This window comes from Platalea leucorodia, assembly GCF_965183815.1.
Source record: "Platalea leucorodia genome assembly, chromosome: 2".
Taxonomy (NCBI): Eukaryota; Metazoa; Chordata; class Aves; order Pelecaniformes; family Threskiornithidae; genus Platalea; species Platalea leucorodia.
Window position 1 is genome coordinate 71,709,159 of NC_138824.1, and position 18,846 is coordinate 71,728,004.

An 18,846-nucleotide genomic window follows, 5' to 3' on the forward strand; every position below is an offset into this window, starting at 1 on the left:
GCTCCCTTCCCGGAGCCGCCCCGCCCCTTCCTTCCCCCGCCGGAAGCGGCGGCAGGGTTCGGGGCGCCAAGATGGCGGCGGCCGTCGGTAGCGGCGCCTGGGTAGGCCGCAGCGAGGCGTAGAGCCGGCCTCGCCGCCATGCCCAAGTACTACGAGGATAAGGAGGAGGACGGGCGGGCCTGCGGGGGGGTGAGGGAGGACCTGCGGCAGTGCCTGCTGGAGAGCCCCTGCGTCCTGCAGGTGAGCGCTGCCGCCCTCCCGGCAGAGAGCCCCGTCGTCCTCGGCCCCGCGTCGCTGCTGCGGCTGCGCTCGCCTCCCCCCGGTTAAACCCTGAGGGAAGCGAGCCCCGAGGCCCGCTCCCCGGCCCCGGTGGGCCAGGCGCAGGGGAAGCCGCTGCCTGAGGCGGCCCCCCCCGCCCCCGCCATCGGGGCGTCTTCTGGCGGGGGGAAGCTGCTGCTGGGGCCGGGGGCCGCGCAGCCCGGACACCTCGGGGCGCCGCTGGGAGCGAGCCCCTGGGAGAGAGAAGCCGTCCCTTCGTCCCTTTCAAGCCTGTTAATTAGCGTTGTAAGCAGGTTAAGAAATTACAACTTCAGAAGAAAGTGCAAGTCACCGTAGTGTAGCAAAATCCCAAGTAAACCTTGTCTGAAGTATTCTGATGCCTCTTTGGCAAGCTGCAGAAATCCATTAAACCTTTAATCCTTTATTTTTCATCTAACAGGAAAACAAAAGCCCTAAACAGTGTTTGAGGGAAGGACACTGTAGGAGTTTGCAAATGACATTTTTTGCATGCAAAAGATCAATGGTAAGTGTTTGTAGTGTGTTTTCTTCTGCTAGCGGCCTTGTTGCTTTCTGTCCTTTTCCCTGCTTTCTGAAGAAAACCACTTAACCACTTTAATTCAGTAAAGCGGGTGTCATTAAACAGAACAGGTCTTGCCTTTGAATTCCATTTAAAATATGGATGTTGTACACTATTCTCATGAGAAAAACTGTAGAATGTGAACAAGATGGAAAAAAGCATATTCAAATTTAATTAGGCTTGGCATGTGATATATGAATGAGGTAGGTATTTTTACCTTTTTTTAGTAAAGCTTTGGTTTACACAATATTAGTAGATCAGATAGTTAATTTTTGTCTCTGAACAAAGAACATTTAAGTGAAAAGAATGTCCTACTGAAAGAGATTTCCACTGTTGAAGCAGGCTCTTGCTTGCTTTATTTTTCTTGGAGGGCTTGAATTCATGATAAAGAACAGTTTTGGTTTTTTTTACATAGTGAGCTATCAAGTGGGGTAGTTAGAAGCCCATTGTAAAAATGTAATTAGATAAAGTTTCCTCCATTTTGATAGGAGTTCCTTCTCTAGAAACATCTTGCTTGTGTTTCCATAACACTTAAAAATAGTTAAGGTGTGGCAAAGATGGTATTAAAACTTCCTAAGCCTGAGTAGCACAGGGCTCATTTTTATTTTTAACCGATATGATACATAATGAAGAATATGCAGCTGAAACAGTGCGTAAAAGTTTTCTTCCATTCTGTATTTTTGCTTAAGTCATAGCAGCTTTTTGTACCTCTCCTATATGAACCATATTAATCTATAAAGTGACAAATGATTATTTCTGTGGACAGGAAGAAATGCTGTGTATTTAATGCTTGAAATACCTATTTGATACTGCAGTAGCAGTATATGTGTCTCCAAATGATGGGCCTGTTTTCCATCTGTAGATCATTAGGGGAGCCTGATGAAACTAAGTTTCATGCGGGAAGAGGCCTGGCTCTTACATGATTCTATTTAACTGCTCCAAATTCTAAGGCCGAAGAATGGCGTTTTTCTTGTCCTGTTAACTCTGTGAATTTCAATAATTGTGCTCTGCCAAATTTCTCACTTGGTATAATAGTAAGGCTTAAAGAGTAGTTAAAAACAAGTTAGACACTGAACGCAGATATAATTTACAATATGCTAAAATCATTAGGGATTTTTCCTAGATGCTGTTTTCTTTGTAAGGAAATATAACCTCTTACCAGAGGAGTAAACTTCAGTACACTTTAGATACTAAAGCAGGAACAAGGTTTAAAGTGGAAGCTGTTTGGTTATTGGACAAGCTGTGTCATCTTGCATTTTAGCTCTTGACAAATTTTGCTGCAGTTCTGAATCCTGAAAGAGGGTTAGTTAAGGGAGGTGGAAGATAGGTCCTCAATCTAATATCTGAGTATGGCTGAATTGCAATCTGTAACTGCCATTCTCCAGACTGACTATCTAAATTCAGAAGAATTCTCCCAAGATAAAGTATGTTTTTCTGCTGCACTGGGAAAGAGCTTGCAATTTACTTTCAGTAAGTGCTGCACTGTAGCTGTTATTTTAGCTTTACTGCCATTTTTTGCCTTCCATTAAATGCTTTTTTGTAGCTGCCAAGAAGAAGCTTGCAGATTTTACAAGCTGAATATTATTTCAGTTTCTGCTGATTTTTTTTTTCCAGACACTTGTTGTATTTAAGTTATCCCTGTCCTCATTGACATTTGCAGTGACTCCCACTTCAACCCAATCTGAATTTTCCTCTTTCAGCTTGTCAGTTAAATTTGGAAAACCAGATCTAAGTAGATTTACATTACCTTGTCTTCGTGCGTTCCTTGCCATCCAACTATGTTGTTCTGTCGTTTGTGTTGTTACGCTGTTTATTTCAGAATGCACAAGATGCTCATCACATTATTTTAATTTTGTGTGAGATGTAAGATAATACAATGTCTGTTTCCTTGGAAGAACCTTATGACTTGTTGGCTACATCAGTAATTTTCTTTACAGTGGCTTCTGCTTTATTCTGTGCTTTCTTCCGATGTTACTAAGTGCTGAGATAGCACAAGCATGCTGAAGTATTTCTTTTGCAAAATGTATGGTTTTAATATATTGACTTCAATTTTCAGTTGGATACCAGGGCAAGATTCAGAGGAAGGAAGGGATACTGATGTCCTCGTGAAGAGACCTAGCCACAGGAAACTGGGGTTCATCAGCACTTAAAGCAAAACAGAAACTAAAGTAAGAAGATTGTATCTGCTGCAGCCTTTCATGCAGTGTTTTTGTGGAAGGTATCTACTCCTGAATATTCCGATAGATTGACCGGGATGTACATTTAAATGTTAAAAAGAAGGCAAGCATAAAAATGCAAGTTCTGGTCAAGCACTTGCAATAAAATATGTAAAATCCAGAATAAGCTGCAGAAGTTATCATTGTGTTTTGAAGTGAAGTTGTCTTCTGTGGTTTTACTAATTCTCATCATGTTTTACTATTACAAATAATGCCAGATAAGGAACTGGGAGTTCACTTGACTGGTATCCCAGAGGATACCTCAGGATAGAGCTGTTTCCAGAGGTGACGAGTTGACCAAGGTTGTGAAATGTGCGTGCAAGCTGCTTCCTCCCAAGGAGGTTTGTTACCCAATAAACCTGCGCTAATAGGTAGGAGTGGCAATGTTTTTGCAGTCCCACATATACAAGGATGGCATCTCTTTCCTCTTGCTACGAATTCCTTTTAATGTGATGATTGATGTACATGTTTATTAGCACAGTCTAGTCTCGTTGGACAACTAGATTACAATGTGTTTACTTTAAATTAAAAGATGGCTGATTTATCTTTCAGTAATCCGTCTTCTCCTTGTATTGACACAAGTACGAGAGAACTATAGCATTATTCTAGTCAGTGACCTGAAAGTTGTATGCCAGGATGTAGCTAATTACGTATCTTTGGATGGGTGAGGAAGGTGTTCCTCAGGCCAACAGTTAAGGAGACTGTGGCTGCTATTACTGTGTTCTAGAAGTACAACAATATTTAAGTTCCTCTGAGATGACCCTGAATGATCTTTCTGCAGTATTTTCCACACAAGTGTATAAATACTAATCCAAACGTATGTACAAACCAGGGATGATGGTCTGGACTTTATTGTGTTTATAGGAAGTTGTATTCCACATGTGTACAAACCAGGGATGATGGTCTGGACTTCATTGTGTTTATAAGAAGTTGTATTCCACAAATTTACTTTGTGAACATTTTTCTTCTTTTTACTTTGTCACTTCTCTGAATTCTTTGGTTGGCATTTATGGGTGTAAAATGTTCAAATTGCTATTCACGTTCATTTAAATTGTAACTAGTTTCTGCTATGTACTTCTTAGAACTTGCTCTTCCTTTAGAATTCTTTTGTGCCTAGTGGAATTTTATATAGTTTCATAAGTTATAAAACAGCTGCAGTGAAAAAGCAAAGAAATTAATAGAGGAGAATATTGTTTTGCTTTCCTTTGATCAAGGATGGCTGTGGCAGTATGACAGCGTTAACATCTATCAATCAGTGTCTCCTGCCCCACCCTGGTAAGGAAGTGGGATTTATGGGGGTAACAAGCATTAAATAGTTCTTGAACTGTGACTGTGGTCAATACTTCCTGGTTCTGTTTAAGAACTTGTTTCTAAAGAATATTTCTTTTTCCTTCCTTCAGTGTCTCTACCTCCTTCCTTGCCTTTTGAAGCCTTTAAGAAATAAACGGTGGTGTAACTCTTAACATATGGAAACTGAAATAACTTCAGACAAGCTGATAAGAAACAAGATTAGGAAATAGTGAGAGGGGAGAGAGTCATAGTAACTTCTTTTCTTGGCTAAAGCTTATAGCCATGTGGCTGATTTACATTTAGTCTGAACAGATGCATGCAACACTTATTGTTTGTAAAATTGATGACTTCAGTGAATGAGTGCATGTTGATTATTTAATTCTGTCTGTCTTAAGCAACTTCTCTGTGATCAGTCAAAGTATGTTTATATTCCTTGTAAGTATGTTTATATTCCTTGTATGTGTAGGATTTTATTTTTGCAATCATAAATCAACACCGATTTCACATTTTCATTTTCTGTTGATCATGTGAAAGCTAGTTCATTTGTTGAAGTGCAGTAACCATCCTTTGTTTTCCACAGCCTAGTTACCATATTGTCTCTTTATGTATACTAAAATGACAAATTGATATGATGTCTTCTTAACTTAGCACTCTAATTTCAAAGTATTACTCAAGCCTTCTCCTTGGTGGGGTGAGGGGATGGAATAAAAAACAAGGGAGTAAAAATGAATTTAAAGCTACTTGGCAGGTAATTAAATGTCAGTTAGAGAGAGGAGTGGGAATGGTGTGTGGTTTTGGTAGTCAGGGACTCTTCCATGGTCTGCCCTGCCACAGGAGCCTATAGGCTTGATGCTTCAGTCATCTGTCCCTTTCTCAGCCATAATCACTGAGCCTCACCTAATGGTGCTGCAGAAACTCCTTGTGGAAAGGAGCAGGTGGATAACAGATCATAGGCAGATAACTAGTTAAAGTTATTATTAGTAATTGGCTTGATCAAGTGTTAAAATTAAATGCAGCATTTGCTATTGGACATTTCAGGATTTAATAATTAATTTAACAGAATACTTGTGTTATTTGATCCAGTAGAATCTCTTAGTGTCAAAACTTTCTAATGGTTCACTAGGCTATCTAGGACAGTATAAAAATACATATAATATGTATCTAAATACTGACTTGCTCAAGAGACTATCGTCATTCAATTCCAATATTGTGTAACATAATATTCGGTCTAAAAATGACTGATTATATAATTGCCTCGGGACTTTGAGCACTGTCCTACTTGAGAGCTATTAATGTTTCTTGTGTGAAAAATGATTTGTTTCATTAACGGAAAGCCCCGGGTACTATAAATTTGTGTATATGATTCCAGCTTTTTCCTAATATACAAAGTGTTTTTATTTGAATATGTTGATATTTTTAAGTCTCATGCCTTGTGCTACACCGCTGGCTCTTATTAAAAAATACACATTTCTAATCTATGGTAGATTTTGCAAGATTGAACGTGTAATGTATTCGAATCTGTGAAATTGTACTGCTGCGGACAAAAGGTTGAAATGGCACCAAAAGGCTCTTACTGGTTTTAGAATCACAAATATATACAGTGCTAATAATTTGTATCGAATAAGTACAGGATGCAGTTTTCAAAAACCTTTCACTGCTGCTCTGATTTCTCCCATTTGCTTTACGTGGTGGCAGAGTGAAAGGGTGCTGAATGCTGTCAAGATTCACATCGCAGACTGTGGCTCCGCCAGTGGTAGGACTTGTCTGTGTTACTACGTCTAGTTTTATCAGTTAACATGTTCTCTCCGTGGTCCAATGCGGCAAACACGTTTATATTTACGTAGCTGTAAACACATATTGCAGAACTACTCACATGTTTATTATGATAAAAAACAGGCTGTAGTCATTTACTCTGGTTTGAAAATTCTTGAGGTCATTAACTCTGTTCTTTCAAGTTAGTGTGAAGTGATAAGCATATTGTTTAAGCAGAATCTGTTTAATGAAGGCCCATGTGTACATATATTGAAAAGTGAGAGAAAGGGCTTGGCATTTAACAAGTATGCATGCATTTATTATTTAAGTTATGCCTCTTAAAAGGAAAGCATCTTTAAGAAAAAAACACTTTTGAAAGCTTTTCTGCTTCCAGAATATGTGCATTTGTATTACAAAGAGCTTCATTATTCACTGGTTGGCATAAGAAATTGGTTGTGTGTTCTCTCTTCACTTTTAAGTTTCTGGGGAGTAGCAGGTTGGATGATATCCTTTTTTCAAAGCAAACTTTTAAAATAATATTATTATTTCAGTGGAAGCCTGGAACAAACTAGACTGACACCTTCTGCTCGTAAGAAGAGCACTAAGTGAAATCATGTTCTAAAAATGCAGCCACAGAATGTAGGTGGTAAGCATTATCTGTTGTTTAAGCCTTTGGTTGGAAAACTTAGAAATACAGAACTGTAGCAGCTTTGTTGACATGATGAATTTCACAAGTACTCATGCTGCCTTCGCACTTGATATATGGTCATTTAGAATATGTGTGGTTATTCTAAATATGTATCTCATTGTCTGAAGCTGAAGAGCATGACAGAGTTTAATCTCCATCATAAACTGTAGTTGACAGAAGAGTAACCAGAAACCTTAAGATCCTTTCTCCTTTTTCTAAATGTGCATGCTGAATTGTTTGTCTCTGGCATGGTTTTGCTGTTATTTCTGTAAGTGGTACGCTCCGTGATGACTTGATTGACTCTCTGTAGGAAGAAAATTCTGTAAACAGAGAGAGTAGCTTCTTGAAGTGGACTATGCTTTATTTTCAGGATTTACAGTAGGTTGATTAATAATGTCCTTAAACATTGAAAGGAGAAGCAGCAACAAGATTAGCATTTTAATAGCTGCTTAATGATTCCAGTAGCAGGTGATATATTTCAAATAATAATGTATTTTAGTTATTCATATAATAAATATGAATATCATATTGAAAAACAATATCATAATAAACATTGAAATTATTTTTTTATATCAAGCTGAGGTTGGTTTGTCCTGGCGAAAGCTTTCATGTGCCATATTTCTTTGCATGTAGATACTAATGGGCTGTGCATGTCGGTGCTACTGGGCTGCAGTGAAATGGAAGGGAATAATTTCTTAAAGATTTTTAGTAACAGAGGAAATGATGCAAGCAAACCTCTGTGATTTAGAACAAGATATCCAAAACTATTTTTGCAATATTGCTACTATTACTTTAAAAGGAGCTAGGGATAAAAACGGTGAATATAGAAATTGCTTTGTAGTTCGTAAGTTCCAATGATAAACTGTGCTACTGTAAAATTACACTGTGCTGTCCCTCATTATCACGATGGATGAGTAATACAGAATTTTTCTGTCAATTTACAGCAGGAATTTTTAGGGCTTTTTTGGTGGGAGAAGTTTTGAACTCTTTCTGGTATGTAAGTCACAGAGGTCTAATATTCGTTAGATACTGCTTGTCTCAGGCTTTTGATTCTGTATCAGCCATACCTCTCCAATGGCTACAGCAGGATGGTTTCTGGAAGTCTGGGTGAGAAGAAATCTGTTACAGGTCATTGGATCGCTAGCATACCGAGGAAGATGAGGGTAAATAGAAACTGATAATCAGTTGTCTAAAATTTTGTATTGCTCAATATAAAGACAGAGACTACATAGAGCCTTTATCAGCTGAGACTGGACATCCAGTGAAGTGTCCCTTTCTTCCTGCTTTATATTAGCAGTTAAGGTAAGAGAGTTTAACACCCTTCATCTAGTCTGACCTCCTGTGAAGGTTAAGTTTTTATGCTAGAGAAAGGCACTGACTCTTGAAAAAGGCATAAAATGTAATCTATGTCTTCATTTGATAGTATATTTCAATAGCTAGTAATTCCTCTGTTAAAAGTGCATGTCTCTCTTGTGATTAGAATTTGACCTCAGCTTCCACGTACAAGAACAAGGGAGGGGACGGCTCTGCAAAAGAGGTCAGCGGTATCTTGTATTTTCTTGCTGGGAATGCATTTAAAACTAAAAAATATTGAGTGTTTTTTTAATGAAATGCATGGATTGACATTGTAAAATCTTGTGTTCTGCCTGTCTTCCTTAGTCTCCTCACAAATTTGTAATCTTCTTTTAAGAAGGAGATAAACCCCTGTTACGGATTTTTTCAGTGATCTGTATATGGGTAAACTCTACGTCTTTGTTTTTACGCTATTGATTGTGCTTCCAAGAGGCATGTCACATTTTGTCACAGTATTAAGTTGGGATCTCCTGTTCAATTCCTTGTCCATTATGACCCTGATGCCTTTTTCAGAGTCAATAGTTTTCCTGTCAGCTGTTTTCCCAGTGTTCAAGGTACAGCTTTGTCTTCTTTTCCTGGATGTGTAACCTGAGATTCGGCTATTAAAAAAAAAAAAAATTTCAATGGTATGCTTTATTAGCTGTTCCGGAGCTCTGATGTGATGGCCCAGTTCTTTTGTTCACCATAGTGCCAGCTTTTGTGTTGTCCACAAATGTAATCGGCAGTGAGTTTATACATGCTTCCACATCTTTGAGGAGAATGTTGAGTAGTCTTATACCTGGTAATGGTCCCAGGGCAGCTTTCCAAGTACCTCTGCTCAAATACAACTCCCCTCTGACAATTAGTTTTTGAGGTTTGTTACTTAGGTTTTCTTAAACAAGCAAATCTGTAATCCTAACAAAAAATGAGGAAAGTGAAAAACCTGCCTACCCTATCTCTTCCTGCCCTGTCAGCTTTTCTCTCTCTCTCTTCCCTCCCTGCCCCCCCCCGGATGACTCTGCTCTGCCTGTAACCAACCTGGTTGTTCTCTGTGGCCTTCCTCGGCGCCGGTGTGACATAAGCGCCCTTCTGGTCTGTTGGGTTTTAGTGCTGTTTCGATTTACTGATGCTAAGTGGACATCAGTAGTAAACACCGGTCTTTCAGGATCCTTGATGGGGAGTTGTCCAAGCCTGCCGTTTTTAAAAGGTCGTATTTTGGTTGATGATGATCAAAATTGTCATCAGCTACAAATAAATTACAATGTTTTGTGCTTCTTAACCCTGTCGAACTCTGTATTCAAACTGAAGGGTGCCTATGACAGTGTCTACTTGCTTTCTTGCCTGTTCTGGCCAAGTATATTTGATATTGTTATGAGAGGATGGCTTTAAACTTGCATGGTATGCAGAGGCACTCCTATTTTCTGTCTCCTTTTTGTTTAAAAACACGGCACGGTTCATTAGCTTTGTGCTAAACTATAACCAAAGATAAATGTTAAAAATCACGTTTGACTAGGCATTGAAAATAAGCTCTCCTCTGTAAGTTCTGATTTTTTGAAACGGAAATGCTTGGATCAGTGCTGTCACACAGCTAAAAATGGAATTTCACCACTGACAGGTGGAAAGAAAAATGAAAAATTCAAGCTGCATCTCCTGGCTTCTCCATCCAAATTCAGATCATGTTGAGGACTTGAGCTGGCAGCTTCCAGCACCGGGGAACTGCAACAGGCAAATTAAAATTCTTACACTAGAGTGGTGTTGGGACTGACTCAACTGGTAGTTGGCAGCGATCCTCTGCCGATCACGCGCAGTTGGCTGGAGGCATCCAGACAAGCGTGTCTGCGTGTGTCTCACTAATGCCCTTCCTCAGCGCCTTCCCCGTGCGCGGGAGCCCCTCGCCTGCCTCCTTGGGAGTTCCCGCAGGGCGGCTTGCGAGTCACCTGTCTCCTCCTTGGCATTTGCGCACTGTGTAAAAATCGTAGAATGAGCCAGAGCTGGACTGTGACCTCTTCTTGCGTTCTTTCAAATTGCACTTCACGCTGCTTGAGCAAGGTACATCCCTCATTGATAGCAGCGTGGTAGAGAAATTGATTAAGAAATGGAGCCCAGGCTCCAGCTCTGCAGCAGTTTCAACAAGTGTAGCTGGTTGAGCCGGCTAGCAAGCAACTTCAGGCGTGGACAATGAGTGAGGACCAATGGAGGAAACATGCTGGTGTTTTCATGAGAAAAGAAAAAAATCTGGATTATTGCGTCAAATTATTTGGCCCCAGCTTTGTAGCTGCGATGCGGGTACTTTGCAGCCCCGTGACGTTTTCTTCCTCAAAATCCCCAATTCCTGACTGCAGGTGATGATACAAGACAGTCCCCGTTTCTATATTTTTTGGATCCTTTGGAGTAGGAGATGACAAAGCAGGCGGCGGGCTGGGAGGCCGGCGGGCGAGCCGCGGGTAACGGGGGGCACGCTGACAACGGGCCCCTGTCGGCCCCGGCGGGAGGGCCCCGCCTGGCCGCGGCCGCTCCCCCGCTCCCCGCCTTCCTTCCCCACCTGCCCGCCTCCCGCGGCGCCCGGCGGCGGGGCCTGGCGGCGGCGGCGGCCGCAGGGGGCCGGGCCCGGCGGCGGGGCGGGGCGGTGCCGTCACGAGCGGGCGGGCGGCGGAGCGCGTCGTGCCGCCGGAGCGGCGGGGCGGTGCCCGGCCAGCCGGGGCTGCGGAGGTAAGCGAGGGGCGCCCGCCGGGCTCCGAGGGCGGCCGGGGAGCTGCCCCGCCGCGCTCCGAGGAGAGGGCCGGAGGGAGAAGGTGCGCCTCCGGGGCGGGGGCCCGGCCGGGCCTCGCTGGGGCCGGCGGGTCTCGCACGGCTGAGGCGGGAGGCGCCGCTGACAGCTCCGGGCGGGGGGGGGGCGGCCGTTAGGCGGGGGGCAGCGCCGTTGGGCCTCGTCGCCGGCCGCCGCTGAGAGCGCCCGGTCCGCCCGGCCCCCGTCCCGGGGCGCCCCGCCGAGCCCCCATCTTGGGGAGGCCCCGGCACCCGGCGTTTGCTTGGTGCCGCGTCGCGGTTTCGGTCGTCGTCGTTGTCATCTGCAGCGCGCTGCTGCGCTTGGCGGCGTTACGGGGTACGTTGTTAGCGTTGGTCTTTTATTAAGGTTCGTGAGCCCTGCCGGGCTGCCGTGTATAAATAAGGGTGTATTAACGGCCGTCTCGGGGAAAAGATGCAAGAGTGAGACATCAAAAAAAAAAAAAGGATGATGTTGCTTTTAATTTGTTGTTTAAGTGGGTGCTTGAAACCTCTTGTGCATTCTCGTTTCCAGGTATTTTTGACATCGGTCCTTTTCGGTACTAGCCCAGACGCTGGTTTGATGGCTTTGTGCCACAGCAGGGGTTTGTGGAGCAGCGGGCTGGCGGGCCCCGCGTCCCCGAGCCGTTTCTGACCTGCCGCGGTTGTGGTTGCGGTGGTGGGGTGACCCCCGGGCGAGGCGGTGCGGTTGGGCCCGTCAGTAGCGCTGCGCCCTCCGCACCTGCACGCTTTGGCGCTCGACGAGGGTCGCGGAAACACTTGTGTGTGCCGGAGGCCCCGTCCTGAGGTGGGACTGTCCCTTCAGCGTTGCGAGCGGGAGTGCGAAAAAGTGACGATCAGAGGGTCCGTTTGTGATCGCTGCCTGATGGCGCGCGGTGCGCCCCTGCTCTTCGGTGAGCTCCCCTTTGTTGGCAGCGATGCCATCGTTCAGGGAACTGGAATTGAAGAGCAGAGCTTAGCGAGCAGAGTGCGCTGTGGAAAGTCATAGGATGTTTAAGAACATTTAACCTTCCTTAATTTATTCCAGACCAGCTTTTATGATCCCTTTCTCGTGTAGAGAGGCTTTCAAAGGAAACGGATTGTACGTTTAGTTTGGTGCGCATTTCAGACTTTTGCCCATTTGTTAAGCTAGAATATGGTTGTGAAATATAGTAGAAATGCCTTTGCAGTACTGATGCACCATCATCCATTTCACGTGGCTTTGATGGGGCAGTGTAAGAACGAAGTTGTAGCTTTGTCCCAGTGGCATACATTTTCCCCTATACAATGAGCGAAGTCAACATATGATGGTCAAAGCTCAGCACGGACTGCATGTGCTGCATAGATGGTAGAGGGGCTTTTGCCTGGGCAGTCAAGCACTCTGTGTTGACAGTAGCTCTCCATCTGCAGGCCAATATCATCCTTTCTGCAGAAGTCTGTAGTATTGAGCTTGTCTATGTTGGCAGTAAAGAGCTAGCTGTGAAGGTCTAGCTGGGTTACTTTTTCAGCAACAGAAGCAGAGGCTCTTCCGTGTTTGCATGCCCTCTAAAACAAAGGAGATGAGCTAGCAGAGCCCTGTTGTCCTAGAAACAAGATTATTTGTTTCCCCTTGAGGAACCACCGTTTGCTAATGCTTTTTTCAAAAGCTCTTAGTTTAAAAACTTATTAAGGTTTTTCCTGCTTCTGAAGATTTTAATTCAGTGGGCTGCCTTGCTTCTAGGAACTCAGAGGGCCGTCACAGGGAATGCAGTATCTTGCCAGTTTTTTCACAGGTCTCTCTGACTCTCAGTGTAAATGTTAGGTGGGAGCAAATGGCGGGGAACATACATATCTTTGGCAAGAACTTGAAATTCAGTATTCTTAAATTTAGAAGTTCTGGCACTTTTCAAACTTTGAGGTGGATGTGACCTCTTTATTCACTGCTCTCTGCTGGCAGTACCAAGTTGTTAGCAAATCATGATTTAGGTGCTGTTTTCAAGTATCTGTATCTAGGTTTTATGCATTTTTCTTGATACATGGCAACTTTGCCTGTTATTTAATTTATTTTTAATGAGCTAATTTTAACTTAATCTATAGTGGGTGGTAGCTTGTAGGGACCCATGGAGAAACAGAGAACCCTGCCAAAGTGTGGCAAAGGAGCCACGTGATGTTCAGAGGGCGTTTGGCTCCGTTACTGAAGACAGTGATCACACCTCTGCAGAAACTTATTTATGTCTGTCTCTCTTGCTGTCAGCTGAAGGCTGTACCCCTACGAGGGTAGTAGAATTTTTGGTCTTAAGTCTCAGATATATTGAAGGTTGGACATCCTCAGCCATCTTTTAGGCCTGCTCAAGTCCAGTCTGGTTGCACAGGTGCTGTATTAAATGGAAGAAGTTCTCCCTGTGAAGTGAAATGACTTGTAAGAGAAATGGCTGCTCCGTTTCCTATACATTCTGGGCTCCTTAATCTCCATAGTATTGTACTGGAACTAGGAAGGAAAATAAGAAGTCCAAGGATCCCCTTTCGGTTCTTGTTTCCTTGTTAAGATTTAATTCAGGCTTCTGGCATGTGCATTGTTACAGCAAATTTTAATTACCTGATGGCTAGTACATAAGGTGCACCTTTAGAATATAAGAATACCTCTTGGACTCCCTTTGTAGATTACTTTGTTGGAAAAACTTCCCCGTTTCTTGCCTGGATGTGGAGAGCAATTGCCTTGCTTGGAGATGAAGTTTGAATCCTCTACCTGTTGTCCTTGAAGAGAAAGAGAAGATGAAATAACACAGGCGGCGTAGCTCAGAGCTCTATTTTACGCGCTTGTTGCTTCTGCTTGTCACTTCCCTTCCTGTTTCTTTTCTGACAGGCTGAATTTCCTCTCCATTGTTGGATTATCTACCTAATCTCAAACAGACATCCTTTGCAGAAATGTTAGAAAACATCGTTGACCTTGGAAGAAGAAAGCTTTGGGGTGTATCTACCTCAACCACATCAGTCAGGCAGATAGGCATAGCCTCAAATGTGTTTAAATCATGCCTATTGCTGCTTAACCCAATATGATAAGCTCTTTACTGTAGATGAAGTTGATTCTTCTGGCTTTCGGATAGAAGGAGGATTTTCTCTTTCCTGCTTCACAGCCACTTCCCGCTGCCGCTGCTCTCCTTCCTTTGCTTCCCACGTTCCCTTCTCTGTAGCGGTCTGCTTGCTGTAAGGGAAGTGTCGCCACAGATTAGCAGCATGCGAGGCAAAACCAAAGACCAACCAAGGCAGAGCAGGTTGAGAATGAAGTGTGGACCAGGTGAATTAAGGAAAATAACAGGGGCATTTGTAAATTAAGGACGTGACTGAGAGGATGGTGTGTGTCTCGGCTGCACGGGGGAGCGGTAGGGTCATAGCCAGCTTTTTTGGCTTGTATGGCACGTGGTAAGGGAGGTGTGCATGAGACAATGGCAGGCGAATTCCCCAGACTTCCCTGGCAGTTACTGCTGTATTTTCCGTGTTTCAGAAACTGAGGTTAATGACGTTGCATCAGCCAGCACAGGTGGACATTATGCTTCTGCTTCTGTCAGCCCCTTGAGCCAGTCACTTTTTTATCTCTTGCAGAGGAAAGGGAGGTGCCAGCTCTGCAGAAATATGTTAGCACTTCTTGAAAAAAACATTTGAAAGCTGCAATAAAGTGGAGTCACTCAGCAAGAAGGCTGTCCCTGGCTATTTATACTTCCACAGAGTGTGAATTTCTTGAATTTATGGTATTTTTACCAAATATGCAATAAATAGTAGATAGGGAAATTGAAGTACGAAGGTATGCCCTAACTTAGCTAAAACCATCTTGATGAAATACGAGAGAGTAACATAGTTTTCCCCCTAATCTCTAGGCAAGTTGAGATCTTGATCTTAGGTGGAGGCTTTCTGTGCAGCTGTATTATAATACATGATCAAGGATTTCTCTGCAGCCAAGGTTTGTGAATGTGTGTTTGTACTCATTAAGAGCACTCACTGCATACAACAGTGAGATATTGCTAAGACCTTGTATGAAATCAGCAGGATATATTGAAGAAGACATTGACGTTCTTGAGCTGTTACGTGTAGGCCTGGCCCACTCATAAGAGTGTAACCCCTTTCATGTTCTTGTATTTCTCATGAAGGCCTGCATCTTGTTTGTGGTCTACTGCTCTGCCATGCTAACAGAGAAGCCCGTTGTGTGAGAGATGACACTCTCTAAATACAGCTCTATTCTTCCAGTTTGTTGCAGACAGAACAGATTTTGTGGAGGAGAAGACTCAGCGAGGTGAAAGGGAGTAGCTTGGGAGAAAAGGAGTGTGGATACAGAGGGGGAAAGTGAAGGGAAAAGAGCAGGGAGGATGGCCCATACAGAAAAGAGGAGAGAGAATGACACAAAAATGCATCCAGTGTGTTTCTGATCTATGTTTCATAGCATTTGCCAGTGGAGCACTCTAAAGTTGTAGTTTCTGCAAAAAACTGGAGGAGTTCTGAACCTGTAGCTCCAGCTGGGGTGTGCTTGGGGAGAATGCAAAAGCAGGGGCTAGGCCTTAGAGCTGGACTTCCCTGGCAGATGCATCCTGAACCTGAGCATATGGGAAGCGAGTGGGGCTGTGCCACTCTGAACGAGAACCTGCAGACAAAGGCCTGGTACAGGGTTTGCGTGCTGCTAACTCCCGTTGCTAGATAAGATGCTTTAAAGAAGTCGGGGTCATCTGCTCTCACAAGCACGGCTGTTTTCGTCTTGCTTGAGAAAATAATATGTTTTACCACTCATCTCAACTTTTATAAGAATAATTATTCTTTCCACCATATGACTGATTATAGGAAGTGTATACATACAGATGTTGCAAATCTTTGGAAACAGCACACCTCAATTCCATGGGGCAGTTTATAGCTAATGTACCCTTACTGCAGTGTAGCAACTGTACCGAATTCTACAAATAAAATCAGTGCCTCCGAATGCCTCTGCACATGCTCAGTTCCTTCTTTTTTTACAAGGCTAAGAAGTCCAGATTAACTCTGTGCTTGAATAGCTGCTTTGCCTGGCGGTACCCTGCAGTATCACTGAGTTTTCTGTATCTTCCTTCCAGCTACAGAAGCACGTACAAGCAACATGAACTGTGCTTAGAAAGAATTTGATGCCTGGAATTTCTCCTTGCGATGAGTAGGACAAGTCTCTAAGGTGGAAATTATGGCTAAGAGTGGAGGCACAGAGGATACTAGATTTGCTGAGAATTTGTTCTTCCACTCTTTCTCTGTTGTTAAATCTATTGTGTTGAGGAAAGTGAAGTGCTGGGCTTACTGCTAGGGTTAGGCATTGGATCTTTCTATAATTCCGGTTTGCGTTTCTCTCAAGCCTTAATCCTTGGCAGCCTGAAGCTTGGGTTCAGGCTTTAGAAGAATTTTTCAAGAATTGTCCAGTCTTTGAGAGTTGTAATAAGACTTCAGAATTAAATTGCTTTGTATAAGGTGTTTTAAAAATACTTGCCTGCTTGGAGTCTCCTCTGTTCTTTTTCCAGCTCTTTTTCTACATTTTCTCTGTGATGACCGGTGTTAAGGGAATAGTTTTTCAGTTTGGTAAGCCTCTGGTTGTTCATAGTGCTCTTTTGAAAAACAACTTGTGGTTTTTTTCAGTGTTGCTCAGAATAAAGTCGTTATTGATAAACCCTCTAAAGATATTCTTTTTCTTTTCTTGTTGTTTTTTTTTTTTTTCTCTCTCTTCCTTACCCACCTGGATTTCTCTGTGCATCTTGCTGCATTTTGTCTTGCCACCAACAGTTCTTTTGATCTCATAGCTACTTTTTACATTCGCTAGGCTGGAAATTACTGCCTCCCACAGCAGGGCAGGTGGAAAGAAATGTGTGCCTGCGCTTCAGCAACTTTAGTGCAAAGTTCAGCGGCTTAATCTAAACTGTTGGTTTGACATTTCTGAAGAGCGTTCACTTGATCTGGTCCATTGACTTTGCTTGGGAGGTCATAAACTTGAACAGCAGCATGGTAATATCTTCAGTCACCGGAGCTACTTGCTGAGCTCTGTGTGCCATTTTTTCTGTTATATTTTTACCATAAAGCGATAAGTATTAGTGCATTGTTAATTCTGATAGCAGTTCTGTAAATATCAGAATTTCTTGAACATTACAGCATTTGTTTAAAAAAAGGTGCTTGTGTATTGTCTTGTGGAAGATGCTACATATAAAATGTAAAATCTGGGATAAGTCTTCCCGCCCAGGTCCAGAAGCCTGTAGAACATTTCTTAGGTGCTTTGTGAGTGTGGACATTATCTGCACAAGAGAATTATATCGTGGGTATCTTATCCCTTCCAGTTTTTATGGGTCACTTTTTTACGTTCTAAATTGTACCGTATCACACAGACAGATATAGCAACAATTAATATGAGACCAGTAGATAATAATATCTAGTAGACTAGTAGAAAAGTCACATATGTCTAGCCCTGTTTAAAAGTCGGTGTCACAGCTCGAAGTTAGGAGGTAGTGTTGTGTGACACTTAACTCCCTGTGGACTCGTGAACTTGCTCTGCTGTCCAGTCGCATACTTCTAGAAACATGGATGAACATGGTCCTTGAGGCTTTCTAGTGATCAGAACTTTTGCTCCCAAAGTTTGGGTCAATTGTCCATCATTGTTTCTGGGATTAGGGGAAGTGTTCGGCACTGTTGGTTCCATGCTGAATGGAAAGCAATGCTGCCCCATACAAACAAGACAGCTATAGACATGAAGACAACATTTTAAACCACAAATGACCTACGCTGCTGACAAAATAGCTGTCTCAAAAGATCAATCCATGTAACCACAGTTTGGCCTCATGGATTCCAGTTATGCTAAATCTTTAGTTAGATGATCTACTTTTCTGTGTTGTATTTAATGCACAGGAGGGGCCTAATCTGGGGATGAACTGCGCAGTAAAGGACATCAGTAAGTGTAACAGCTTTATTTGTTGCAGAAATTGGAAGCTGTACAGCGATCAAAGCAGGGGATTGAAGGAAGAGGAGGACAAGTTTCTTTCCTAATTGAGAGCTGCATCCTTCCAGGGGCCGGGGACGCAACCCTACCACCCCCCACAGTGCCTGTGTGGTGCAAGGCAAGTCTTTAAGAATTGTACTTTTGGTCATTACAGTATTTCTCAGGTTTTGGGTGCCTGATTGAAGATCTAGTTTCAGTTTTACAGAACTGCTAAGCCCTCTCAGCTATTTCTGCATATATTATGTAAAAGACTCTACACTTCCAAAGTTGAATCACAGATGTCTCGAGTCGGACACTCCAAGCTAGTTGGTACTTTATTCTCTCTGCAGAAGAAGGCTGGTTCTCCCTTGAAGTCTGTGTCCAGTATCTCTGTCATTCCCACAGCGGGTTCCCAGCCTCCTTGCACCAGCTTAGGCTGTCCCCCTTGGTTTTCCTTCTTATGTTACTTGTCTAGTCCCTTTGGTCTGCCCATACCTGTCTGCTCCCCAGCTCTTTATTCCAATGATTCCTCCCAGCCAAGTAATTTCTGACCTTATTTCTACCCCAGACCTCAGTCCTGGTCTTCTGACACCTTCATTTTTTTAAGCCACCTTTGGCAGTATTGCTCTTCAAATCTGTTGCTTCTTCTCCTACTCCTTCGGTTTGAGCATTTTTTCCCTGTGCTTTTGAATTTGATATTTCTTTCTTATTCCTGAAGGCTTGTCCTAGAGATGCAAATTCTGTTGGCCCAATTCAGTGTTCAGCCAAACTGATGTTGAATGATTATTAAAAGGAACTGTTTTCAGAACCCCTTGGGCTGGAGCAGTGAGTCTGCCTGTAGGGCAGTGCATGAGCAGTTAGGTCACCTGTGGAAATCAAGAGTACTCAGTTTTTTGGCATCTTTGGAGATTTTAGTTGTGAGAGAATCTCTGCTGGATCTGTGTTTACTGTGATTTTTTAATGGATTGGAATAGAAAGGAAAGACTGCCACTTTTGTTGTTTTTGGTTTTTT

General features: G+C 43.1%; 1 protein-coding gene across 2 annotated transcripts; it reads left to right on the forward strand.

The window, feature by feature from the left end:
• The first annotated feature begins 51 nt into the window (after positions 1–51).
• COA5 (cytochrome c oxidase assembly factor 5) lies at positions 52–17,923 on the forward strand. 2 transcript variants are annotated; one of them, XR_014227466.1, is made up of 4 exons: positions 52–240; positions 719–802; positions 2,913–3,024; positions 17,836–17,923. XR_014227466.1 is itself a non-coding variant. In XM_082304578.1 (3 exons), the coding sequence occupies exons 1-3, from the start codon at positions 139–141 to the stop codon at positions 2,952–2,954; spliced, it is 228 nt and encodes a 75-aa protein (XP_082160704.1). In that variant the 5' UTR covers positions 52–138; the 3' UTR covers positions 2,955–7,261. The 2 variants fall into 2 exon arrangements, 1 of the variants encoding a protein (XP_082160704.1); XM_082304578.1 differs by lacking the exon at positions 17,836–17,923 and having other exon boundaries at positions 2,913–7,261.
• Positions 17,924–18,846: the final 923 nt, after the last annotated feature.

Excerpts from the sequence above, each read along its gene's own strand:
- COA5 (XM_082304578.1), top strand. The coding sequence starts at position 139 with ATGCCCAAGTACTACGAGGATAAGGAGGAGGACGGGCGGGCCTGCGGG. Across the intron at positions 241-718 it reads AGAGCCCCTGCGTCCTGCAG|GAAAACAAAAGCCCTAAACA; the intron begins GTGAGCGCTGCC and ends TTCATCTAACAG. Across the intron at positions 803-2,912 it reads TTGCATGCAAAAGATCAATG|TTGGATACCAGGGCAAGATT; the intron begins GTAAGTGTTTGT and ends TTCAATTTTCAG.